Raw genomic sequence first — 27452 nt, 5'->3', positions numbered from 1 at the left:
ACAAATACCTTCCAGTCCCCTGAGGACTTCCCTCCACCTTCAAAATAGAACAGGAATCCCTTAATTCCCTAAAAATCCTAACCTCAACCATCTATAATATATAATATCTGTTCTGACTTCGAGTCGACCGGACGAGAAAACTAAAAACTAGTGGACTGTAATGATACGAGCAGAACAAAGAAAAAGGTTGGATGCTAGAAGGTTCCTTAAAAATAGTTCATTAACACCAAATTGTATGGGTTTTATAGATTTTATTAACCAATAACACTTAACTTAAACAATAGAAATTGATGATCACTAAGTTTATGTGAGTTGACTGTACATTAAGTGTTCATACACTTATGAATCGTCTGATGGTTAATTTTTCACCAAAAAAATCTTAAACAGTGAATAGCAACAGGCACACTATACACCTGAGTTGTTCGAGTGTGTGATGTATGTGTGACTGTCCGTGAGTCACTATGGCGTCGACGCCAGTTCAGCTTCGCGCCCAAAGACACTACAACTGACTTTACTGGACCACTGGCACTGATGAGATTAATTATGATGGTTCAATGATGTTCACAAGAGTTGTCTGGAGATAACTGACCGTATTGTTTACTACAAAGGGTGAGCTGACTGCAAAAAACTGCGAATTGACTGCGTAAAATTATACAGAGATGACCGTGTGATTTGCCTGGAGCTAACTGACGCCACAAGTGCTCGACCGCGTGCTTGTTGGCGTCACTAGGGCCGTAGAGTTGCCTTCTGGGCCATGAGGGACATACTTCCCGATGATTGGTCCAGTGAGTTGACTGACGCGCCAATTTTCAAATATTCTGAGACTTGCTGACTTGGGGCCCTCCAAGTCAGAACATTGTCCCACCATCAGCAACGCCTTTGCTGATCTTCTGCACGTGAACAAGCAGTGTGAAAAGCTCTTTATATGTAAAGAATGAGTCGCCTATGGTTCTGTTAAGATCAAACTTTACAGATTTGACTGCAGCTTCCCATTTTCCTCCTATATGTGGAGCAGCTGGTGGATTAAACCTCCACTCAGTTCCATCCTTTGTAAATACAGCTGCGTGTTGACTGGCCTGTTGAGTCCTCTGCTTGAAGAGTTGTCTGATGAGCGTGTCTGCGCCTCGGAATGCGGTGCCACAATCACTGTGGAGAGTTCTGCAGTCACCTCGACGTCCAGTGAACCGTCTGAACGCTGCAATGAATGAGTCTGCTGAATAATCTGTTACAATCTCTAAATGCAGTGCAGATGTAACGAAGCACACAAAAATGCACATCCAACCCTTCGATGTTTTGGTGCCTCTGCCTATCCAAGTCTTTAGCGTGATGAGACCAGCGTAATCCACACCACAGACGGCAAATGGTCGGGCTGGAGTGATTCTTGATAACGGCAATTGACCCATTAACTGCTTCGCTCGTTCGCCACGTAAACGAGCACATTTCATACAATGATAAATATAGGATCGTACTGGGAGTCGTCCGCCAATGATCCAGTACGATGATCGTATGAGGTTCAGAGTTGCCTGCGTCCCACCGTCCCAATGTTCTTTTATGAGCATCTGCAATGATTAGTCTGGAAAGATGAGTTTTCTGTGGTAGGATTGCAGGATGCTTTGCTTCTTGGTCCAAGCTAGCATTTGCTAACCTCCTTCCAACACGTATGACTCCTTGAGTGTCAATAAATGCTGTCAATCGTGCTAGGGGGTGTGAGACGGGCAGTGAATTTGAGTTGATTTGCTTGATTTCCTGTGAGAAGTACGATTCTTGAGTTGCCTTCATCCAAAAAATCTTTGCTCTCTCTAAATCTCATGGCGTGAGAGGAAAGGTAAGAGATGACTGAGGTACTCGTCTAAGGAGTTGGCTGAACCTGAAGCAAATTGCAGTCACTCTGAGCAATTTGATTAGACGAGAATGTCTGTACATCATATCCGAATGATAATCATGGTGAATTATCTGAGTATTTAACGTGATCACTGGTCGCTCTTCTTGCTGAGCTTTTGAATCGTACACTGATGATTGAGTTGGCTATGATGATTCGTCTACTGTTAACCACTGTGGACCTGTCCACCACAGGGGGTGCTTCCGAAGCTGGGATATGCTGATACCTCGAGAAGCACAATCCGCTGGATTTCGTTTGCCAGGCACAAACCTCCAAACGCTGATTGGAGTGAGATCTTGAATTGCTGACACTCTATTTCTTACAAACTCCTTCCAACGGGATGAGTGAGACTGAATCAAGGTCAATGTTACTGAGGAGTCTGTCCAACATACCGTTTGAGTTGGCTGAATGTCTAATTTGTTTCTTACATAAGTGATTAGTCTGGCAAGCAGCAATGCTGCGGTGAGTTCTAGTCTCTTTAGAGTTGTGCATATGAGTCATTTTTTGTGAGTCGTCTGATCATGTGTCGTAAACACTGATGAGCTCTCGCTGATGAGTTGCCTAGAAGAGATGGTGATGCTTTTAGTGGTATTCTCACAATGTATCTCCCATCTTGATCTCTTGAATGAGTCGTAACATAATGATCTTCACACGATTGATCATCTGGGCTGAGTTGGCTGGCTAAAGTATCTGAAACTTCTTCTTGAACCCAGAATTTTATCAAGAGATCAGATACTTGCTGGTATGAGCTGACCCTTGCTGCGTGATGAGTTCTCGTAGTTGAGCATCTTGTCTGTTGTGGCATTCCAATGAGCATCCATCCAAAGATTGAATCTTGGGCTATTAGAGATGACTAAGGAAATTGTTTGATGCCCGCCTTCACAATCAGACCATAACAATCTGCTCCTATTAAGATATCGTTGGGTCTTGGAGTTGAGTAGTCTGGATCAGCAAGTTGAAGAGAGTTGAGAGCTGACCAGTTGATTTCCTTGAGTTATCTGGTTGGTAAAGTACCAGTGACACATTTGAGGATATGAGCATTAATTGTAACTTGCTCCTGTGTGTGAGTTGATCCAAGTGTCACTGTTGTCACTCCTCTAGTTTGTACAGCTGGTTCGTTACTGATGCCCCGCACTGATATTACTGATGGACGACGTTGGAGATGACAAGTCTTTACCACACTTGATGAGATGAACGTAAGCTCAGACCCTGAGTCTATTAGGAGTCTTACTGGAAGCTGAGAGTAATACTGCAGTGGCTGTGGCGAGTAAGACTGCTGAGCTGTCTAATTGATCTGAAGACTCATTAATACATGTCTCTTCTGCTGCTCTAAGTGCTGAAGAGAATCGTCCATGAATCTCTGAGTTGTCTGTCTTGTTCTTGGTGATTGTTGAATCATGTGAGTCGTCTGAGAGTTGACTAGTGTAAGTTTGACTAGTTTCTTCAGCTGTAGGAGATCGAACGAGACCTTCTGACTCTTCTTCCAGGACCCTCAACCCTCCTGAGGCCGAAACCTCATGTGCTAAGTTCATCCCTTCCGTCGAGTCATCAGAGAAGCGTTCTTTACTCCTGTTAGCGCATATAGATTGACATGATTTATCACCATTGATTGTTGAGTTGTCTGCATGTTGAGTGATCACACCACCACTTGAAGAGTTGACTGAAGCATAATCAGAGTTAAATACAGAGAGTTGACTGTGATGATGAGTTACCTGGTGAGAAGTCAGTTCAGATGAATGAGTGTGATCTGGGGTCGGCTGTGGAAATGGCACGTCATCACCACACTGCTGGGAGGCTGATGGCTGTTGGCTGCTGTGAGTAGGCTGCGGTTCTTGGCCTGGTCCATACCCTCTTTTTCTCAAGGACTCTGTCCTGGGCGTATGAATCATTGAGTGGTGCTATCAATTGCACGTACTGCACCTCTTCTCTGACTGACACACCTGCATGGAGTGGTGGCCGAAGCAGCTGAAGCACAGCCGTGCTGCGAGGACCAGCTTGTATCGGTCGTGTTGCGAGAGTCCTGCGAATGATTTGCAGTCAACCAAATAGTGATCCAAGCTGCTGCATTGATCACACGGGTAATCTGCTTGTCGTTTTTGAGCCCCATGCCTGGAGGCTCGAGTCGTCTGCGATTGAGTTGTCTGCTGGCGTGTGGACTGTTGTCGTGATCTGGACTTTCTGGTGATCACTGGAGTAGGCCACCGTTTTGCTTGACGGGCTGCTTCCTGCGCTGACTCCATCGCACGTGCGACGAACGAGAGTAGACGGTCCAGAGTCGTCGGTGAGTGAGACCTACTTCGCTCGAGTTCCCATGACTCACGTAGCGGCTGCTCAAGTTTACTGGCCACCAGGTATACCAAGAAGTAGTTTGCTGAGTCGACTGGGACATTGAGTACCTTCAAGGCATCTCAGTTTTGGCGTACCACGCCTACGAGGTTATCGAGTTGTTCAGCTGACTTTGATGATGGTGTAGTCACACTGAACAAATCTTTGATGTGAGTGAAGATGAGTTGCTCTGGGTCATCATACCTGGCCTTGAGTTGATTTCACACTGGTTCGTATCTATCGTCGTTCATCACTGCATGACGAATCAATTGGAGTGGGGGACCTGATACATTGGCCTTAAGGTAATATAGTTTGGCCACTGGTCTGAGATCTTCCCAGTCGTGAACGAGGGATGTGAACATGTCCCTAAACTGCGTCCACGTTGATGAGTCGCCTGCGAATGTTGGGAGAGGGATCTCTGGGAGAGTTGCCTGTCTGTAGATCATTGGAGTCGTCTGCTGAGTTGAGGCTTTGTAGTCGTCGATGGCCTTCTGGATGTCTTTCTCGTGTAATTCTGATTTAACACGATGGAGAGTTGACTCTATGTGGTAATGAAGCCTTAAAGCACTTGGTACACTCTATCGGTCATGTATTTGTGCTGAAAAAGCGTCAACCGACATTCTACACCTAATGCCTCATGCTCCACTACGAAGTATGTCCAGAGGTCGTTTAATTGGGATAGCTTAGCCTCGGTCATAGACATTGTGACGAGAGCAGGCTGTCGCACAAGGTCAGCCACATCTTGTTGCATAAATTGAAGCTGCTCATACCTGGACATTTGAGATGTAAGCTTAAACAGCGTGGTGTTTGCCAGGGCAGGAGGTGATTTCGACCTGTCACGTGATGTGGTGGCTTTTTCGGGAACCTTGAGTGTTGGTCCACTGATACCTTCTGCCTGAGAGTCGACTGGAACTGGTGATGGCGCTTGGCTTACACTCACTTGCTTTAATATCTCACTAATCCCTTCAACTGACTCATTGTCTTCGGCTACATCTACGTAGTCCGATTTTGCAGGCAAATTAACCATTTGTCTGCGATAGTTCAGTTGAGTGAGTTGTCTAATGTCACTAGAGCTACATTTATTACTAAGAAAATGCACAAAAAATGTTGCTAGAGTTGTCTAATGTCACCTTGATACCAATGGTGGGCTTTCAATAAAGTCTCAACACCAAAAGATTCACACAAATGAATTAACTGAGTCTACGAGCTCTTAATAACTTTAGGTGACAAGAGTTACACTAAGAACACTGCACTAATTATTGAACGATGTTTATATACACGTGAGTTGCCTGTGTCAAGATTATCTTGACTCTAACAAAAATGCGCGCCAAGCGTCTCAAGAAACTTTTCAATTGGTGAGAATGAGCACCACTATGTCACAACAATAAAGATGAGTGTCACTGGGCATTGGAATGCGTAAACACCTTTTGTCTGTAAGGTTATTTACACACTAACACTGAAAGTTATTTGAGTCTTACTGAATTACAAGCAATTTATACAGAACATTTCACAAAATTATTAAGCAATAGAACCTTCCAGAGTTGTTCAATATGCATCCAAGCCGTTCTCATCCGGCTTGAAGGACCAAATGTTCTGACTTCGAGTCGACCGGACGAGAAAACTAAAAACTAGTGGACTGTAATGATACGAGCAGAACAAAGAAAAAGGTTGGATGCTAGAATGTTCCTTAAAAATAGTTCATTAACACCAAATTGTATGGGTTTTATAGATTTTATTAACCAATAACACTTAACTTAAACAATAGAAATTGATAATCACTAAGTTTATGTGAGTTGACTGTACATTCAGTGTTCATACACTTATGAATCGTCTGATGGTTATCGTTTTCACCAAAAAAGTCTCAAACAGTGAATAGCAACAGGCACACTATACACCTGAGTTGTTCGAGTGTGTGGTGTATGTGTGACTGTCCGTGAGTCACTATGGCGTCGACGCCAGTTCAGCTTCGCGCCCAAAGACACTACAACTGACTTTACTGGACCACTGGCACTGATGAGATTAATTATGATGGTTCAATGATGTTCACGAGAGTTGTCTGGAGATAACTGACCGTATTGTTTACTACAAAGGGTGAGCTGACTACAAAAAACTGCGAATTGACTGCGTAAAATTATACAGAGATGACCGTGTGATTTGCCTGGAGCTACCTGACGCCACAAGTGCTCGACCGCGTGCTTGTTGGCGTCACTAGGGCCGTAGAGTTGCCTTCTGGGCCATGAGGGACATACTTTCCGATGATTGGTCCAGTGAGTTGACTGACGCGCCGGAAGACAAGTCCGGCATTAACAATTTTCGAATATTCTGAGACTTGCTGACTTGGGGCCCTCCAAGTCAGAACAATATGATATACACATTTCTCAAGGATCTTCCTCCCTCCAACATCTACTAATTTTTATTTCTTTCTCCTGGTGCGAAAATAACCCTTTTCGCCAAGAGAAGCCATTTCAGTTTATGTAAGCTTTACTTGAGCCCCAGAATTGTTACATGGTAGAGCGTCGTTTAATTTGGATACAGTTATTGTTAAGGTAGTTTAATTAAGTAAAGTTAGTTAAATAATTTTGAAAATTGAAATATGGTTAACCTGTCAAGTTTTCCTGTAGTTTAGGGACCTTTAATTTATTCCGTTAGTTACTTTATTTAATTTTTTTTTTTATTTCTTCTATTCATTTGTATTTTGTTGAACCATATTAGTTAAGTGAGATATAAGTTTAAGATTTAGTTTCAAGTATTGAGATTTTGGGATATTGTGTGGACTTTGAGTTAGTTAGTAAATTTTAAAATATTAAGTGTAGATTTAAGTTTGAATTAGTTGTGAGTTATACCAGTGTAGTTATTCTGGTGAGTAAAAATAACTTGGCGCCCTAGGTAAAGTAGTATTAGTCTCCCAGGGATGGTTCTAATCCAGATTCCCACCTGAAGGAAGGTGCGTTATGGAGAATACCTTTGAGGGGCAGAAAATAACGGTACAATATATACATATCATAATTATAAAATTCCACTATTAATCAATTTTCGATCAATAAATTAGAGGTCATGTACAACATGCATAATGATGCTCATAAAACAATTGAAGAATTAGAAAATAGACGGAAACGTTATCGAGTTCCCCTGATTCTTTGGATCCTTGCTTTTGAAAAATTATATGAATGATATAATTCACAATGGAATTATTATTGATGCAGAATTCGACGTTGCAACAATGAACTTGGATGGGATTGATGATCTTATTGATGAACAAATCGCATCATCTGCAAGCATCTTATATGAAACAAATATATTGTAAAGTATTTGTATGTCGCCATCTAATGACTATTAGACTAACGACAGTTTGTTAGTTAACAACGATTGCTTGACGATTAGATTGTTTATAGCAACGAGGGGAGAGTTTGTTTATCTCCAGTTTTTGACTGTGACTTGAGTTGACCGCACGGATTCTTTCTTTTAATTAATTGCTGTCAATCATTAATAAACATTTTTCTTTATTTACTAATTTTCCGAAGTTGTTATAGAGTCTTATTTTACATTGGTGTCAGAAAGTGGTTCGTTTCACGTGCCGTGAATATTGTTGTTCGGTGATTTTTGGAAGAGTATTTAAAAAATCATGCCAAAGAGTCCAAGTCGGAGACAAACTCGAGCTTGAAGGAGAACTCAATATGCCGATTGTGTCGAAGACGGTAGTAATTAAGGACTTCTAGCTTTAGAGATGAGATTAAATCGTTTGGAAGAAAGACTAAATCGTCATCAGATTCGTTTTGAGGAAGGTCGAAGAGAGACTCAAAATTTATTTGAAGAGATAAGAAATTTAATTAATAATAATAACAATAATCATAACAATAACAATAATAATAATAATAATGATAATAATTTGGAAATTCATAATTTCGAAAATTATTCTAATAATTTTGATCTAATAATTCAGCAATCTAATAACTGCTGATATTACGGTTGTTAATTCTTCTTTGTTTAAAGGGATGGTAACTGTTTCCAATAATTCTTCTATTTCTTATTTTATTTTTACAGTTTCAGGTGATAAATTTGATTTTGATTTTATCGAAACCGTAAAAATAAAGATTTCCAATACTAAGGTTAATTTAGAGGTTGTTTTTGCTGAAATTGAAGAAGAATGTATTCTAGGATTAGATTTCTTAATCAAGTCTGGTTTATTTACTGATTTCAAAGATCTTCTTGATAAAAAATTCTCAGAAAGTAATAAAGTTGTTTCAATTAATACAATTAGTTCTTCGTTGAATAAACTTCCAAAATTTGTTTTAGATTTGTTTGAAAGATCTTCAAAATTCTTGAATGTCAATGATAAATTTCGTTTTGAAGAACTTTTATTGGAGAATATGGATATTTGTGCCAAAAAATCTTTTGATTTAAGGAAGTTCAAAATTTTACAACATAAAATTAATGTTGGAAATGCACTTCCTATTAAACAGGCTCCTCGTCGTATTCCTTTACATTATAGGGATAAAGTTGATTCAGTTATGGAGGAAATGAAACAACAGAATGCAATAGAACCATGTAATGGTTCTTGGGCTTCTCCTGTTGTTCTTGTTCCAAAAAAAGGTGATGAAATTAGATTTTGTGTTGACTATCGTAAATTAAACGATGTCACAGTTAAGGATTCAACTCCAATTCCTCATCAAGAAGACATATTGAATATGGTTCTTGGTGCTCAATGGTTTTCTACCGTTGATTTAAAAAGTGAATATTGGCAAGTTGAAGTTGCACCGGAAGATAGATCTAAAACTGCTTTTTGTATTTGGAATGAGGTTTGGCACTTTAAGGTTCTTTCTTTTGGTTTGTGTAATGCTCCTGCTACCTTCGTTAAACTTATGAACACAGTTTTAAAAGGTCTTCTCGGTAAAATTTGTTCAGTTTATTTGGATGATATTATTATTTTCAGTAAAAGTCTAAATGAAAATTTAATTCATCTTCAAAATGTTTTTGAAAGACTTTTACAAACTTCTCTTAAGATAAATCCTAAGAAATGTATATTTTTCCAAAAAGAAGTTATTTTCTTTGGACATGTTGTTTCTGGTGAAGGACTGAAAAGTTCTCCAGATAAAATTTCTGCTATTATTAATTGGCCTGTTCCTAAAAATAAATCTGAACTTAGAAGTTTTCTAGGTCTTTGTTCTTATTACAGGAAATTCGTCAAAGATTTTGCTACTATTAAAAAACCCTTATATCTTATTAGTCAGGAAAAGAAAGATTTTATTTGGGATGATTTAGCTTTTCAAACGTTTCAGAAATTGAAACAAATTTTGACTTCTACTCCAATTTTGGGTTATCCTGATCCAAATTATCCTTTTATTCTTGATACTGATGCTTCGAATGTTGGCATTGGTGCTGTTCTATCTCAAAAGATTTCAGTTAATAGTAATGGTGAGACTGTTTATGAAGAAAAAGTTATTGCTTACTTCAGTAGGACTTTATATAATCGAGAACGTAACTATTGTGTTACTAGGAAAGAATTATTAGCTGTTGTTATTTCTGTTGAACATTTTCGTCATTTTCTTCTTGGCAAGAGGTTCACTATTAGAACTGATCATGCCTCTCTCACTTGGTTACTTTCTTTCAAAAATCCTCTAGATCGAATAGCTCAAATTTCAAAATGATAATAACATTTCGAGTGTAATTATTAAATTCAAAAAGGAAAATAAAGTTCCCGAGTTTAATGATATTTCACATGCGGATTCTACTTTTAAAATTTATTTACTTTATTGAAATTCTTTAGAATTGAAAAATGGTGTTTTAGTTAAACGTTGGGAAGCTCCAAATCTTTCTTATATTATTTTTCAGGTTGTCATTCCTCGAGCTAAAGTGAATGAAATAATTCATGAGGCTTATAATTCTCCTTGTGGTGGTCATTTTGGTATTAATAAAACGATTTCAAAAATTTGTCAACGATTTTTCTGGGCAACTCTTAAGCAAGATGTTGAGATTTGGTGTAAAAAATGCAAAGTTTGTTTCGCTAAAAAGGGTCCCCATAAAAAGTCTTGTGGTCAACTTTAAATTTATAATGTTGGTTCTCCTTTTGAAAGGGTTGCCATTGATATTCTTGGTCCTCTTACTGAAACCTCCTCTGGAAATAAATTTTCACTTGTTGTTACAAATTATTTCACTAGATGGCCTGAGGCGATTCCTCTGCCTAATCATCAGGCTTCTACTATTGCTGGGGCTTTAGTAACTCAAATATTTTGTAGATATGGTGTTCCTATTGAAATTCATCCTGATCAGGGTCGAGAATTTGAATCTGAAATCTTCAAGGAGGTCATGAGTCTTTTTGGTATTAAGAAGACAAGAACCACACCTCCTTATCCTCAATCAAATGGTTTAGTTGAAAGGTTGCATAGGACTATTCTTCAATATTTGTCCAAATTTATTAGTAAGAATCAAAAAGATTGGGATAAGTGGATTTCTTTATTTTTATTGGCTTATCGTTCTTCAAGACATGAAACTACTGAGTATTCTCCAGCTTTGTTGATGTTAGGTCGTGAATTAAGGTTGCCTATTGATCTTCTTAGAGGAATTAATCCTTCAGATAATTCTTTTGAGGATAATTCTATAACTGATTTTGTTTTTAATCTTCGTGAACAATTAAAGATTGTTCATGTTAATGTACGGGATAAGTTGCAAATTAAATCTGAAAAACTTAAGTATATGTATGATTTGAAATCTAATATTCTTTCTTTTGATGTCGGTTAAAAGGTTTGGTTATTTTTCCCTAAAAGAGTTAAAGGAAAGTGTCCAAAACTTCAATGTGAGTGGGAAGGTCCATATATTATCAAAAATAAACTTAATGATGTTGTATTTCGAATTCATAAAATTCCGAATGGTCGTTTGAAAGTTGTTCATGTGAATAGACTCGCTCCATATGAAGATGATTAGTTATTTTGACTCTTTCTGGATTCCTAATCTCTGTTGAATTCAGGGTTTTTGTAACTTCCAGTCTGAGAACGTTGGCTCTCATTAATCATTTGATTGTTGATTTAAATTCACGATGTCTGTCCTGGAGCGTTCTTGTGGAGTAACTGTAGGATATACACGGTTGGAGTCATTGTACCGGAATCCTTTTTTTCATTTATTGGCCAAAGTGAAGCAAAGTGAGGTACTAGATGTCCATGGTATCCTATTATTTTTGTTCGGATAGTATGCGTGACTGTGAGCCCAATTTCTAACAATTTAGTTTGCACAGTGAGCAGAAGCTATTGAACTTATTTTTGAAAATTCCTTGCGCAAGGCGGAATTGAATTGATTGTTTTAATGATATTGAATCATTTATTTGAAAGTCGGATTTTTATTTTAAAAAAGAATGCGAAGCCGGAATTTATTTGGAGAATTGACTGCATGAAATGTGACCATTCAACCTAATTATTAATTGAACATTGAATTTATGATTAAAAATGAAATTCTTAAAGAACTTTGATACTGTAAGGAACTTTCATTTTGTTCAGTTCCATGACCTTCCAGTTCTTGGCATTTCCTACTCTTTGGGTTCTTTTGGTTCTTCCCAGTGGTTCCTCCTGATGAAAAAGAAGGATGGAAAGGGAATTGAAGATGGAAATTTTAATTTTTAATTTGACTAACGGACGATTAAATTTTAAGAAATCTTTTATTGTATAGAATCACGTTTTTAGTTTAATTTAGATCATTTTGGTCTGTTTGGAGATTTTTACCCGCCGCAGGATTTTTCCCTCCTAATTATTTGTTTTATTCATTTTAAAGTAGACAGATTTGGAAAGCGGCAATATTGGAATCTAGGCTGAATGATGATTGATTTGATTTTCATAATTTCGAATTAGAAATTCAATTTTAGATTTTTCATGTTATTTATTTCAGCCTAATTCAATATTTTTACCCAACTAATAGGAATTGCCAGGTGGCAATTTTTAGAAGATCGGGAGAAGCGTAAAATATTTGTATGTCGCCATCTAATGACTATTAGACTAACGACAGTTTGTTAGTTAACAACGATTGCTTGACGATTAGATTGTTTATAGCAACGAGGGGAGAGCTTGTTTATCTTCAGTTTTTGACTGTGACTTGAATTGACCGCACGGATTCATTCTTTTAATGAATTGCTGTCAATCATTAATAAACATTTTTCTTTATTTACCAATTTTCCGAAGTTGTTATTGAAGTAGATACGCAGGGCCGGTTCTGAATCACTCTACAATACCGGCTAAGTCAAAAAAGTGGGTTCTGATCCGCACTAATTACCGACCGCGATAAGTTATCGACACTGATAAATTATCGGCAGCGATTTTTTTTTTACCGATCCTGAGTGCTGGTAAATTATCTTCAGCGATAATATTATAATTATCAGCAAAATAACCGTAGAAAAAAAATGGCGGTGATGTGTCTCAAGGATGTTAGATGATTGGGAAAAAGTTTTAAAGTAAAAACAATTTCTCTTTTAAGTCAATTTTTTTTTATTAAAGAAAAATTATAATATATTTTTTCTTTTTTATAAAAAAATAATGATCCCTTGAATAATGGTTTCCAAGTAGCATTAATCTACCTGTGAGAATCAAAATTATTTGCTTTAATAACTTTTTTCATATAAGTAAAACTAGAAAAACTAATAATAAAACAAGACTTACAGTATCATAACCATACTTATAGTCAGTGGAATCATCATCATAATTATCGTCATCAATTGTTGGAGGTGAAAGAGGTAGAAATTTTACTTCACTATCCTCCGATGACACAGTCGCTGGAGAAGGATGTAGAACTTCTACCTCACTATCATTGTCTTTGACAATGATGATTTTTTGGCTTAGAGGTAGTGGCACGACGGAGATGTCTCCTTCTATCTGGAACCATATGACGTTACCGGGGAACGTTAGGCAGGTAGCCGTTACGCCACAAAGTGTAAGGGTAGCGCCTTCTATCCCTCCCGTCTCTTCCTAATGATCTTCAAGTGTCATTAGAATAATAATTTCTAGGAGGGTGATCGGTAGATCGAACCAGGCCTCCGGAAGAATAAAAGTGCACATCTTTTTCTAAAAAGTAACAACGATTATAAGAGATTATTTTCAAACTTAAAAAAAGAGAAATTCTTCCACTTGATAAATTATCATTCAACAATTCATAAAATTCACAATTAAACTCAATAAATAATTATATTAATGCATAAAAATTAAAAAAAACACACTTTTTATACTTGAATGAAGCAAAAGTCACTACTTACTTGATATGGTTTGATCAGTTTGACTGTCGAAAATGAACTAAATATTTTGTCCTATGCATCATACACTATGGCTAAATGTTTATAATTTTCAAATAGGCCAATGGTGAAAAATCATTAAACGATATTGATTTAAATCTATACAGAGAGGCCTCGATCACATCACTCAGCATCAAATTACAGATAAAGAAAAGAATTTGACAACAAGAAAAAATTCATAAATGACATTTTTTTTTCTTTTTAATTATTAAAATAGTTTGTAAACGATCTATACTTTGGATAAATAATTTTAGACACATATTTTTTCGATTGGATTTTTAATTAAACGTGTTTTCTTTGTCGCTCATGCCTCTGCTATCTTCTTTTCCTCGCTCCGCCACCGCTTCCTCACTTTGTCTATACTTTTATTCTCCGCTAAGAAGCTGTGATTCATGCAAGAGTTGAAAGGGGCATGTGTCGAAAAATAATCGACTTATTTTATTTCATTTAGAAACGTTAACGTTTGATTCAGTCGGTCGACTGCATCATATTTTCCTCATCCTTATCTCTTTTCCACTTTGTTTATGCTCTCATTCTCTGTTACTTATTGAAGTAAGACAGAATACATATTATGAATAATCAATTGAAATATTTTATTTACTGTATGAGTAATCATAACTAAACGTATTTTAAATGTAAAAAAATTATTGAAACGAAAAATTATTATCTTTTTTCATTTTATATTTTTCATCTCCTTTCACGTAAATACGGTCTCGATCTTTAACAAGTACACGAAGAATGTATGGAAGTTTGTCATATGGTATTGTTCAAGATTTCCATGGAATGCCATGATAATTACGTATCAACCACGAATTTATGCATTCATATTTTTCAGGTAAATATTCCCATTGATATGGCGGTTTAAAAATTATCATTGAAATGTCTTCCATGCCATCACTATTATCTTGGATTGTAATAGTCGCCAATTCTTTCACTAAAAACTGATTATTTGGCTGCCTTGAAACCTTGAACATCCAATATCATTTCCATGATGCGCTTCAAAATTTGTATACATGCCAAAATGTAAAACCCAACTGAAAAGTTTTTTGGTAAATCATCTATTTATATGTTTATCCCCACTTTAAAATTATAACATCTAATTTTATTGTTTGATCACTACAACGATTGTCTATAAAATTATATTTTTTTTCATTACATGTAATTTTCGATAGTCTGAAATTTTCAGCAAGAATGATGATGAAACATCATGCCAACCCCTCAAGATTTTTTCTTGGAAAATCAAGCAAAAATTTAAATGATCTCAGGGATGATTCGCAGCCTTGACATATTCTAGAAATTTTCAGCGAGAATGATAATGCAACATTATGCATTCGATTTTTTCTTGGAAAATCAAGCAAGAATTTAAATGATCTCAGGGCTGATTCACAGCCTTGACATGTTCTGGAAGTTTTCAGCGGAGGATGATGATGAAACATTATGCAAACTATGCATGTTTTAATTTATGATTGCATCAAAAATTGAAACATTCTGGAATCTTTGTTTTGGAGGGGATGAATTGTATTTATACCCATGCGACTCATGTTCAAATCACTGATCAATTGAAACTGTAAGAAATACATTGTTATACATAATTCAAAACAGTAAAAATGGATCTATCGAGAGTAAATAAAATTGCCAAGTGTGCGACGTACTTACCAACCAAAAAGATGGATACATTAAAACCGTCTAAAACGTATAAAATTACTGGTTTAAAAGAACTTGAAACTGTGTATGGAACAAAAGTTGTGGCAACAGTTAAAAATGGCTACATGATATTTTTACCTCCAAGAACGGTGAAAATTTTGGAAAATCATAAAGAATTTGAAAAATTGGTTGAGTTGGCCGTTGACAACAGATTATCATTGTTGTACCATAGTGGAGCTAACAATTCTTTTGAATTCATAGTTGATGATGAAATGTAATCTAAAATTTTACATGTCAAACAAAAAAAATATAATGGATACAATTGATGAAATGTAAATCTTACGATAATCAATGTAATCTAAAAAAAATTTTCATGTTACAAAAATAATGAATACAATAAATAAAATTTGAAATTATTGTTCTTTTGATTTAAATATTTTCCCTCTCTACATTTTAAGAAAATCGTTATTTAATGACGGTTAAATTTGGTAATTGATATTCTCGAACTTTCAAGAAATTTTTTCGGATTATGGCACCACATTACAAGGTCATCCAAAATCCTATATAAATCTTTTCAAACACGCTTTTATCATTGTAATTCTGAAGTTTGTCTAGTATAGTCGAAAGAAATGAGTGCATTAAACTATTATTCTGATTTAATTAAAATGATGAAGGAGGCTTATACTCTTCTACCATCTTTGAATCATGAATCTAGTAAAATCATTGATAAGTGGGTGCGAATTAGTAGTGACAATATTACTACAATAAACAGACATTTGCAATCGAGTGGTTTATTGGTTGGTAAAAGAACAACGAATTCAATCGATAATTGCAGCACTCGCAACATTACATGAAAAGTTTATAAATCATTCAAACGTTGGAGGAAGCCTTCAATCAACAGAACAATTGATTCGATGGAAAGATTTAGAAAATATTTTCCAAAATCGAATTCGCACTGGTGTTGTCATTAACTTGCAACATTTAAATTTACGAGACTTCGTATTGGACGCTGAAAAGCTGATTACCGAAAAGTTGACAGATATAGTAACAAGTGAGGGAAATTTAAAAGTGAGCTTTGTCCTTGCTTGTAAATTCAGTAATTAAACAAATGATGGAACAGTTGTAGAAATTAAGTACTTTAATGTTAAAAATGAAGCAATTTTGCCGTCAACAGACATAAAAAAACATTTTCTGGAAAATGTTGTTGACAAACTACTTACAAAAGTCGAGGATTGTCAAGAACGAGATTCTGGTTGGTCACTTGTAGAAATTGAATATCTGCAAGTCAATATTAATCATTATCAACCTCTATTTGCTGCACAATTTACATTTATACCTCTACCAAAATTTATACAACGAAAAAAAGCAGTACTAAATATTAAAAACAACGATCAATGTTGTTTCTTTTGGGCTGTTACTGCAGCTCTTTATCCTGTTTTTGTAAATTCACTAAGAGCAAGTTCATATCCTGATTGCAAAAGTGTGTTAAAATGTGAGGGTATCAACTGTCCCACAACCTTACATGATGTTCCAAAATTTGAAAAACTCAACGATTTAGCAATAAATGTGTATGGTTTAGATGACGGTACATATGGTTTAGATAATAATTCTGAAATTATTTCGTTATATTCAAGTAAATATTATAAAGTAGATGAACCATGTATTCACCTGTTAATGGTACAAAGTAGAGTAGAAGTAGGTGATGAAAATAATAATATTAATCCAGTTTTTCATTTTTGTCTGATAAAGGATCTTTCAAGATTAGTTGGAAATCAAATTTCTAAAAATGCACACAAACTATTCCTATGTGATAGATGTTTAAATCACTTTAAGATAGAAAAATCATATAAAAATCATCAAAAAGATTGTATCAATATGAATGATACGCGAATTTCACTTCCGGAAAAAAGTGTTAAAATGAAATTTAAAAATTTTCATTTTAAAGAGCCTGTGCCATTTGCTATCTATGCCGATCTTGAGAGTATTCTTGAAGCTGATAATGAAGGTAATCAAAAGCATATTCCATGTAGTGTAGCCTATTATATGCACTGTACATATGACCATTCAAAATGTCGATTTAATCTTGAACGTAACGTTAATTGTATAAACTGGTTCATGACTGAGTTGAAAAAAATAGCTGAAACTTTCAAAACTTACCTAGAAAACGTAGTACCAATGAAACCATTAACATCCCAATAGTTAAACGATTTTCATAATGCAAAAATCTGTCACATTTGTAATAAATCATTTTTACATGATGAAACGAGAGTACATGATCACTGTCACTTTACAGGCAATTATCGAGGCGCTGCTCATGCTAATTGTAATTTAAATGATTAAAATTCATGCATAATTCCAGTCATTTTTCATAACCTCTCAGGACATGACTCACATTTTTTTATTAAATTATTAGCTGCATCATTTAAAGGTTATATGGAATTATTACCTGTCAATAAAGAAAAATACATAGCATTTACAAAAACAGTTGATCAGAAAATTTCCCACGAAAAAAGAAAAAAAGAAATATTTGTTAAATTACGATTTATTGATTCTTTCCTATTCATGAGCAATAGTATTGAGAAACTTGCATCATTTTTGGATAATAACGCGAAATCAATTACCAAAAGTTTCTATCTCGAGCCAGATAAATTTCAGTTAGTAACTCGTAAAGGTGTTTTCCCATATGAATGTATTGACAGTTGGGAAAATCTTGACGAACGACAACTACCTGACAAAACAAAATTCTATTCGAAACTCAACGATTCGGTCATTTCCGATGACGATTACCAACATGCACGCCACGTTTGGGATCAATTTCAACTAAACACCCTCGGTGAATATTCAGATTTGTATTTAAAAACAGACGTTCTTCTGTTAGCAGACATTTTACAAAATCTTAGACAAAAATGTATCTCTACTTATGAGCTTGATCCGTTACATTACTACACTGCACCTGGATTAGCTTTCGATGCTATGTTGAAATATACAGAAATTGAACTCGAACTCTTGGACAATGTAGAAATGCTCAATTTCATAGAAAAAGGTATGAGAGGAGGAGTGGCACAGTGTTCAAATAGATATGCAAAAGCAAATAACCCGTATGTGTGCAATGATTATAACCCCAATGACAATGTATCATATCCCATGTATTTCGATGTAAATAATTTGTATGGCGCAGCAATGAGTGAGTATCTACCGACTGGATCATTTGAATGGATGAAAGATGACATCGACATTTCTAATATCTATGAAATAATTAAAAATATCTCCAAGGATTCTTCAGTTAGTTATATTTTCGAGGTTGATTTAGAGTATCCACACATCTTACACGAGCATCATAAAGATTTACCATTGTGTCCTAAACACCACAAACCTCTAAACAGGAATACTAGCAAACTTATGACGACATTGTTACCTAAACTTGAATATGTAATTCACTACAGAAATTTAAAACAATGTCTCGATTCAGGAATGATTGTGACCAAAATCGATAGAATCCTTAAATTTAATCAATCACCATGAATAAAGAAGTATGTAGATCTAAATACAGATTTACGAAAAAAATCTAAAAATGATTTTGAAAAAAATTTCTATAAATTAATGAATAATGCAGTTTACGGAAAAACAATGAAAAACGTACAGAAGTGTAAAGATAGTTACACAGTGGGAAGGTCGGTAAGGTGCAAAAAATCTCATTGCCTTTCCAAAATTCCACAATAGTATAATTTTTGACAATGAAATGGTAATAATAGAAATGGAGCGAAAAAATATATATTTCAATAAGCCGATATACGTAGGATTTGTAGTTTTAGATCTTTCAAAAATGTTTATTTATGCCTCCATTACAATTTAATTAAAAGACAATTTACAGACAATCAGGTAAAATTATTATACACAGATACAGATAGTTTAATTTATCAATTTCTCAATGCTGATATTTATGATTGCATCAAAGATATTATACATAAATTTGACACCTCAGACTATCCACCATATAACTGTTTTAATATTCCATTAGATAGTAAAAAAATTGCAGGTCTTATGAAAGATGAAAATAAAGGCGGAATAATGACGGAATTCATTGGTCTGAAAGCCAAAATGTATACATTCGAAGTTTAGAATAAAAAAAAAAAGAAAAGACGAACCTAAAGCAAAGTGTGTTAAAACTGCAACAATAGAATCTATAACAATCGATGATTACAAAAAATGCTTACTTGATCATGAAAATTATGTAAAACGGAATATCATATAGTCAGCAAGAAACATGAAGTACATACAATTAGTAGACAAAAATTAGCATTAAGTTGGGAAGAGAATAAAAGAGTTATTTTAGCACAATCAACTGATACTCTTCCTTGGGGTTATAATTTATATTAAATAGTGTAATTAAATTATTTTAAATATGAGGTTTATGTTAAAAAAAAAAAAAATAATTTGTAAGAAAAAAAAAAATTTATTCAATAAAAAAACAAAATATTATAAATTATTTACATTAGTTTGTATTGAACTCATCGTCTACAAATAATATGACAAAATCATCTTCATTCTTATTGGTCTTTGATGAGAAAATCTCAACTTGTGAATTAACCTAACCGTTTAAGGATAGGGATGATTGTGCCGGAACAGAGCAAACGGAAGTCAGGTTTTATAACAAAAATAAAATATCTTTATTTTCAGCACTAACAGGTACACTGAATACACTGACGAACTTGAGTTGTTCACTAGGAAGACTGAATGTCGCTCAAAATCACTGAATGTCTAGTTTTAATTACTGAATGTGAATTGAATGTCTAAAAAATACTCAACTTGGTGTGTTCAGTATTATTGACCTCCCACACGAGCTCAGCACGCTTCTCAAGTTGAGCAAGAATATGATTGTGCACGTGGCGTTAGCCTATCAATGCAATGCAAAATGAATTTTATGAAATGTCTTGAATTTACAATGAATTATCGTGAAATATTACTTGATTATAGATTTAGCGTAAAGCCTGAATTTTTCGATGATTTACAATAGCACTAGTACTGATGATTGACTCACAATTATAAGATTTGTTAAGAATGAATAAGAATGGCGTGTACACGTGAACGAGAACAGTGAAAGAATGGCGACAGGAACTTCATTAGTCAAAAGGGACACTCAAAAGTAGTCAAATGAGTGACTAGATAAAGAATTATTGATTATTAGGTCGATTGGTTATCGACCCAGTCCCAAGATGGCCGCCGAAGTTCCTGTCAGCTGGCAAATTCAAATTGAGAATTAATTAATTCTCAACATGCCGCCCGCCATCAGCAACTGGTTGATGATTGTCTTCTGGTTGATTCTGCTGCTGGGCTTCAGGAGTTGGGTTGATTGGTAGAATGGCTAGCTTGACGATTGGTCTGACCAACGTCGTTGTTGGTGTCTTCACCGTTGCTACTCGTGGAAGCCCATCTTGCCCTGGGTGTAGTTGAATTATCCTCACGAGTGGCCATTTCGTGGGGGGAAATCTTTCATCAGTTAGCAAGGCTAATGCACCAACTTGAATTGTTCTGTTCCTGAAAAACCACTTAGAAATAGCTTGTAATTTTTGTAAGTAAGATTGTGACCACCTGTACCAGAACTGCTGTGATTGTCGTTGAATCATCCGCCATCGATTTTGAATTGAATGTGCAGGTTCTGAGGTTGATGGTTCAGGAACAGTGTTGAGTGCTGACCCAATAAGAAAGTGTCCAGGAGTGAGTGCTTGAATGTCTTCTGGGTCATCACTGATTGGCTCTAGAGGTCTTGAGTTGAGAATGGCTTCTATTTGTGTCAGTAGTGTGGTGATCTCTTCAAACGTGAAGAGTGATTCTTTTACTGTTCTCGTCAAATGAAATTTAAGTGATTTCACTACTGACTCCCACTTGCCACCCATGTGTGGTGCTGCAGGTGGGTTGAATGACCATTGAGTGCCGTTGGTGATGATGAATCTAGAGATGACCTCATGTTCTCTGGTGAATTGTGTGAATAATTTCTTGAGTTCTATATCAGCTCCAATGAAATTTCTGCCACAGTCAGAATAGATTGTCTGGCATAATCCTCGTCTAGAGGTGAATCTCCTGTAGGCAGCAATGAATGCTTCAGTTGAATAGTCACTAACTGCTTCCAAATGAACTGCAGAAGTTGACATGCAGACAAATACGCAGACCCAAGCTTTTCTAGTCTTGGCTCCTCTGCCTGATGATGTTTTGATTGTGAATGGCCCAGCATAGTCTATGCCAGTATGAGAGAATGGCCGTGAAGGAGTGATACGTGATTGTGGCAATTGGCCCATGAGTTGTTGTGCTCTTATGCCTCTTTGTCGAGCACATTCGATGCACCGAAGAATGAATGTTTTTACTGGAGCTCTTCCACCCATGATCCAGTAACGTTGTCTGATTGTTGTGAGTGTAAGTTGAGTGCCACCATGTAGCGTGATTAAATGGTAATGTCGAATAATAAGAGTGGTGAATGGTGAATGTCGAGGTAGAATTGATTGATGTTTTGAATCATGACTCAACTGAGCATGCTGAAGTCGTCCTCCTACTCGTAGAACTCCTTCTGAGTCAACGTATGCTGTGAGTCTGTTAAATGAATGGTTTGGTGGAAGATGTTGATTGTTGGATAAAGTCCTGATTTCTTGGTGAAATGTGCTGCTTGAGTAGACTTTATCCAGAAGATTCTCGCTTTTTCGATGTCAGCTGTTGTGATTGATGCTAAAGGACTGGTAACTGAAGAATGTCGAAGTCTTGAAGTGAATTTGATGATTAAGGCGGTGATTCTAAGTAGTTTGTTGAGTGTTGAATATCTGTTGACCAAGTCCCATTGAATTATTGTATCTTGAATTGCTGCGATGAGTGAAATTCCAGGACGAGCTTCTAAGTTGCAAGCCTCGTCAGCTGGTGGTGAATTTACTGGCCAGTTTTCTTGATTTTCAGCTAACCAGGTGGGTCCCCTCCACCATAGCGAGTAATCTTTTAATTGATTTGCTGTGATGCCTCTTGAAGCACAGTCCGCTGGATTTTCCTTGCCAGAAATGTGGTGCCAGTGCGCGTCCGCAACTAGTTCTTGAATTTGCACTACTCTGTTCCTTACAAAGTCCTTCCAGCGTCCTGCATTTGAATTGATCCATGAATGTGTGATTGAAGAGTCCGTCCATAAGTGAATTGAATGTATGTTCACTCTGTGGAGTGTAGCTCGAACATACTTCGTGAGTTTCGCTAGAATTAACGCAGCAGTTAACTCTAGCCTGGGGATCGTGATTTGTTTGATTGGTGCTACTTTAGTTTTCGCACAGATGAGTGTGATTTTGGGCCCTGTGGACGGTGAATTGAATTTTAAGTAGATTGCTGCAGCCATCGCAAGCTGTGAAGCATCAGAGAATCCATGAATCTCGACAGTTGAATGTCTGGTTGTGTGAATCCATCGGGGAAGTGAAATCTCATGAAGTTGAGTGAATTCTTCTCTGATGATCAGCCAGCGATTGATGATTGATTGTGGGACTGGTTTGTCCCAGCTGAGGTTGTGTAACCAGAGTTCTTGAAGAAGCATCTTAGCTCTGATTGTGATTGGTGACACAAACCCCAAAGGATCATAAATTTGAGCTACTTCTGAAAGAATGAGGCGTTTTGAATATGTTGACTCATGAGTGACTGATTTTGATGTGAATGTGAATGTGTCTGAGCTTGGATTCCATTGAAGTCCAAGAATTTTGTAGTGCAGTCTTCGAAGGTGATTTTTTTGTTGATTGCCTGATGATTGTGACGTTTTTTGAAGAAGTGATTGACTGTTTGATTGCCATTTTGCAAGGGGAAAGCCGCCCGCCTTGCACAAGTTGATTAATTCCTCAGCAACTTGAATTAGTTCTTCTGGAGAATCTGCTCCTCCAAATATGTCGTCGACATATCTGCCTTTAATGATTGTCTGAGTTGCTTTTGGATATTTATGGCCTTCATCCTCTACTAATTGCAGTAACACACGAACTGCTAGATAAGGAGCTGATCTAGTGCCGTAGGTTACTGTTGTGAGTTGATATGGGATGATTCTGTTGTGATTGTCTAGCCAAAGAATTTGTTGAAGCTTCCAATCTTCATGATGAACCATTATTTGACGATACATTTTTGTTATGTCGGTTGCGAATACGTATTGATGTTGACGAACCCAAAGAAGTACGTCGAAGATGTCCAATTGAATTTTTGCTCCAGTATGAGTGATGTCATTCAATGAGATTCCAGTTGACGTCGGGCTGGATCCATTGAAGACTACTCTGAGCTTGGTGGTAGTGCTACTTGGCCTTAATACCCCATGATGAGGAAGAAAATATGGATGAATGTCTTGAGACTCTGGGTTGATTGTTGGAGCAGGTCTCATATGACCGAGTTCTTCGTATTCTTTCATGAATTGTCTGTACAGATTGCTGTATTCAGTCTCGTTGGTTAATCTCCTCAACTGACGCCTCAAACATCGATACGCAGTTGTATAGGAGTCCCCAAGAGCTGAGGGTGAAGAAATGAGTGGGATTCTAACAATATATCGTCCTGATGAATGTCTAGAGTGAGTTGATTTAAAGAAATCTTCACATTGTTGGTCCAAGGATGATAATTGATGTTGATTTGACATAGGAACTTCTTCTTGGACCCAGAATTTTGTTAGCAACTCTTGAATGTCTTCATGGTTCGTGATTGTAGTAGCATGATGAATGTGATAGTGATTGACTGATGAATTTGGTGCTACTGGACCAAGAATTAGCCAACCAAAGATAGAAAGTTGAGCTATAGGAGCTGTTGGAGAATGAAATATGATATTTTGTTTGATGATTTGTCCATAAAAGTCAGCTCCAAGTAGAATGTCTATCGATTGTGGAGTGTTGAATGTTGGATCAGCTAGTGTTAATCCATTGAGATGAGGCCAGTGATTGTTGGGATAATTACATGGCACTTTTGGAATTGAAGCTGTCAACTGTTTCATTATGTGAGCTCGAATGTGTACTGAATGATTGGATGATAATGATTGTAGCTCGCAGAATGTTACACCTTTTGTTTGAGTGAGCTTAGAGCTGCCCACTCCTCTTATGTTGATTGTCTGATGGTGTTTTCTCAGTTGCAGCAGATTGGCTAGATAAGAAGTGATTAGTGTTAGCTCTGATCCAGGATCTATGAGCACTCGTGCAATGTAACTCCCTGAATGTGAATTGGCTCTGACTTTTGCTGTTGCTAACAGCGTTGAATGATCATGTAGATGACTTGGAATTGTTTGACTTGAGCAGATTGCTCTCGTCGGTGATTGTCTGCTGAGTTGAGTTGATTTAACGTCACTTGATTGATGATTTTGTGTGCTGATAGCACTACTAGTTGAATGTTGATTGATTGTCCTGTGGTCATTCTGACCTTTTGATTGTCCTAGATGATTTTGCTGCTTCTGAGCTTGTCCTTTGGACCATTCCAACTGAACCCTCAACCCTCCTGAGGCCGAAACCTCATGTGCTAAGGTCATCCAGTCAGTTTGACCCTCCAGAGCAAGTCCATCAGCAAGCTTGAATGTCTGTGAATTGTGTGAATGTTCTTCGAAGACTGCTTCGCCTCCTCATTGCTGTGAAGTTGAAGGCTGAGTGTCTGATGATGATTGTTGTGATGATTGTGTCCTGGAAGACGCTTGATTGTTGTTGCTTGATGATTGTCTGAATAGTAGTGAATGGAACATTGTATGATGTTTAGAGTTGCACTCCTTACATCTGTTCTTGTTGGTGCAAGCTGGTGTGTTATGTCTTCCAAGACAGTTCCTGCAGAGTTTTTTACTGTCTACAGTCCTCAATCGCTGTTCAAGAGGCAAAGCCCTGTATTCTGGGCAGACTACGATGAAATGACCGCCATTGCAGCAGTCACAAATGAATCTACGCTCACTGGTAGTTGAATGCGATGAGCGTTGTTGATTGTCTGATTTGATTCGTGGCTCCAGTTTCTCCAAGGTACGAATCCGAGCCAGCAGAAACTCACGAAACTCTGAGTACGTAGCCATCCGCTCAAGATCATTGTCCTGAGTTTCCCAGAGCTCACGAGAGTGTTGGTCAAGATGTTTGAGAATGTGAAAGATGAGAATTGTATCCCAATTCTCAGTTGATTGTCCCAATAGCTTGAGTGAGTCCAATGAATTGTCTACGATGGTGAGTAAAGATGATATCTTGGCTGAATGAAGAGCAGCTCTTTTAGACTCAGCAAACTGGCTGAAGAGTTTTTCCAGGTGAACATTGATGAGCCTCTTGCGATTCTCGTACCTGGATTTGAGTGTCGACCATGCCTTGGTGAATGATTCCTTCGTGTGAGGAAGGTTCTCTACCAGAGAGAGAGCTGGACCTGAAAGAGCTGATTTGAGATAATTAAACTTGATTACCTCATCCAGACCAGGTTGATTGGCTATCATGGACTCAAACTGATCTCTGAATGACAACCAGGATGCACTGGTTCCATAAAATTTTGGTACTGATAACTTTGGAAGTCGGGCTAATGCTTGTGCTACGTCAGATGCACCACTGGTTGATGTTGATTGTGCTGGAGGTTCCTTGGAAGCTACCTTAGCAGATATCATGAAGAAGTCTGAGACTGATTTGTTGAATGTCTCAAAGACATCATCCACAATGTACGGATGATGAAATTGAGATGGTGGCCAAACCTCCTCGAGCACTTGATGTTCTGAATTGAATGACTCGTGCAGCGCTGTGAGTTGTTTCTCCAGCGAGAGTCTTTCTTCTTTAGTGATTGTCTGTTGTTGGTCTTTGATTTGCTGAGTGAATGATTGGGCTAAGCGTAGCCGAGCCATTTGAGACTTGATCTTGAAGGTCAATTGAATCGGTAGACCAGGATTTGATGGTGTGATTGTCTGTATTGTGCTTTCAGTTGTCGATCTCCGTTGTGGCTGGAGATCTGGCTCTTCTAGTTGATCAGTTGGACTACCAAACTCCTCTACACCATCGTCAGGAGTCACGCTGATTGTTGGTTGAGGCTTCAAGGTCGTGGACTCTTGGTCCTCACTCTTCCTGTCTTGATCGGCCATTTTGTGCACTTACACACTTGATTGCCGGAAGCAGTGCACTGGTAGCACCAAAAAATTTGTACTTCAAAACCGAGAGCTCTGATCCGGCTCGAAGGACCAAATTAAATGATGAGAAAATCTCAACTTGTGAATTAACCTAACCGTTTAAGGATAGGGATGATTGTGCCGGAACAGAGCAAACGGAAGTCGGGTTTTATAACAAAAATAAAATATCTTTATTTTCAGCACTAACAGGTACACTGAATACACTGACGAACTTGAGTTGTTCACTAGGAAGACTGAATGTCGCTCAAAATCACTGAATGTCTAGTTTTAATTACTGAATGTGAATTGAATGTCTAAAAAATACTCAACTTGGTGTGTTCAGTATTATTGACCTCCCACACGAGCTCAGCACGCTTCTCAAGTTGAGCAAGAATATGATTGTGCACGTGGCGTTAGCCTATCAATGCAATGCAAAATGAATTTTATGAAATGTCTTGAATTTACAATGAATTATCGTGAAATATTACTTGATTATAGATTTAGCGTAAAGCCTGAATTTTTTGATGATTTACAATAGCACTAGTACTGATGATTGACTCACAATTATAAGATTTGTTAAGAATGAATAAGAATGGCGTGTACACGTGAACGAGAACAGTGAAAGAATGGCGACAGGAACTTCATTAGTCAAAAGGGACACTCAAAAGTAGTCAAATGAGTGACTAGATAAAGAATTATTGATTATTAGGTCGATTGGTTATCGACCCAGTCCCAAGATGGCCGCCGAAGTTCCTGTCAGCTGGCAAATTCAAATTGAGAATTAATTAATTCTCAACAGTCTTATTTTTTTTTTAAAATCTTTTAACATTCGTTTATCAATTTTATGAAGATGTTTAATTGTTTCTTCTTCCTTATTAATTTTTTGTTGTTCTCCATGAGTTAAAGGTATCCATTTCATATTAGCAGCTTTATATTTTGTATAACGTGGTAATTTTTGAGCATCACTATACATTTTGTCAGCCATTGTTTCTAGCTCTTCAGCTAAAGACATTTTGGCAGTCATTGTTTCTAACTCATCCGTTAGAGACATTATAAATCTTTCATGTTAATCCAGCTATTGTGTGTTTTATCGAATCCTACCCACTTGACAAAAGCTTGATTACCAGGTTTTTTTAGAACTTTTTCTACCAAATAAATATCAGGGTATTGAACCTTAGTCAATTCTTCTTGATAAAAACCTCCTTCAATCGGTTGATCTCGATAGTCGACAAGCTTGTAGGTTACTGGATCAGTATTCAATACTTGACTTACATTAA

The 27452-nt window shown here is 36.9% G+C and overlaps 4 protein-coding genes across 4 annotated transcripts; all 4 read right to left on the bottom strand.

The window, feature by feature from the left end:
- Nucleotides 1–848: 848 nt before the first annotated feature.
- Nucleotides 849–1403, bottom strand: LOC118070079 (uncharacterized). Its single transcript, XM_035088499.1, has one exon. It carries the CDS (start codon nucleotides 1401–1403, stop codon nucleotides 849–851), a length of 555 nt encoding a protein of 184 aa, XP_034944390.1.
- An 18965-nt stretch (nucleotides 1404–20368) lies between these two features.
- On the bottom strand, nucleotides 20369–21484 carry LOC118070078 (uncharacterized). The gene has a single exon (XM_035088498.1). It carries the CDS (start codon nucleotides 21482–21484, stop codon nucleotides 20369–20371), a length of 1116 nt encoding a protein of 371 aa, XP_034944389.1.
- A 164-nt stretch (nucleotides 21485–21648) lies between these two features.
- On the bottom strand, nucleotides 21649–24597 carry LOC118070077 (uncharacterized). The gene has a single exon (XM_035088497.1). The coding sequence runs from the start codon at nucleotides 24595–24597 to the stop codon at nucleotides 21649–21651; it is 2949 nt and encodes a 982-aa protein (XP_034944388.1).
- Nucleotides 24598–24687: 90 nt separating this feature from the next.
- On the bottom strand, nucleotides 24688–26151 carry LOC118070076 (uncharacterized). Its single transcript, XM_035088496.1, has one exon. It carries the CDS (start codon nucleotides 26149–26151, stop codon nucleotides 24688–24690), a length of 1464 nt encoding a protein of 487 aa, XP_034944387.1.
- Nucleotides 26152–27452: the final 1301 nt, after the last annotated feature.

Source organism: Chelonus insularis, unplaced genomic scaffold, assembly GCF_013357705.1.
Source record: "Chelonus insularis isolate UGA/USDA-ARS -01 unplaced genomic scaffold, ASM1335770v1 contig_50_pilon, whole genome shotgun sequence".
Classification (NCBI taxonomy): Eukaryota; Metazoa; Arthropoda; class Insecta; order Hymenoptera; family Braconidae; genus Chelonus; species Chelonus insularis.
The sequence above is the reverse complement of the archived record's forward strand: the minus strand, read 5'-3'. Positions and strand labels throughout refer to the sequence as shown.

Bases quoted from the DNA above. Each gene is read 5' to 3' on its own strand.
- LOC118070079 (XM_035088499.1), bottom strand. From the start codon at position 1,403: ATGGGTCAATTGCCGTTATCAAGAATCACTCCAGCCCGACCATTTGCC.
- LOC118070077 (XM_035088497.1), bottom strand. From the start codon at position 24,597: ATGACCTTAGCACATGAGGTTTCGGCCTCAGGAGGGTTGAGGGTTCAG.
- LOC118070076 (XM_035088496.1), bottom strand. From the start codon at position 26,151: ATGGCCGATCAAGACAGGAAGAGTGAGGACCAAGAGTCCACGACCTTG.
- LOC118070078 (XM_035088498.1), bottom strand. From the start codon at position 21,484: ATGGGTGGAAGAGCTCCAGTAAAAACATTCATTCTTCGGTGCATCGAA.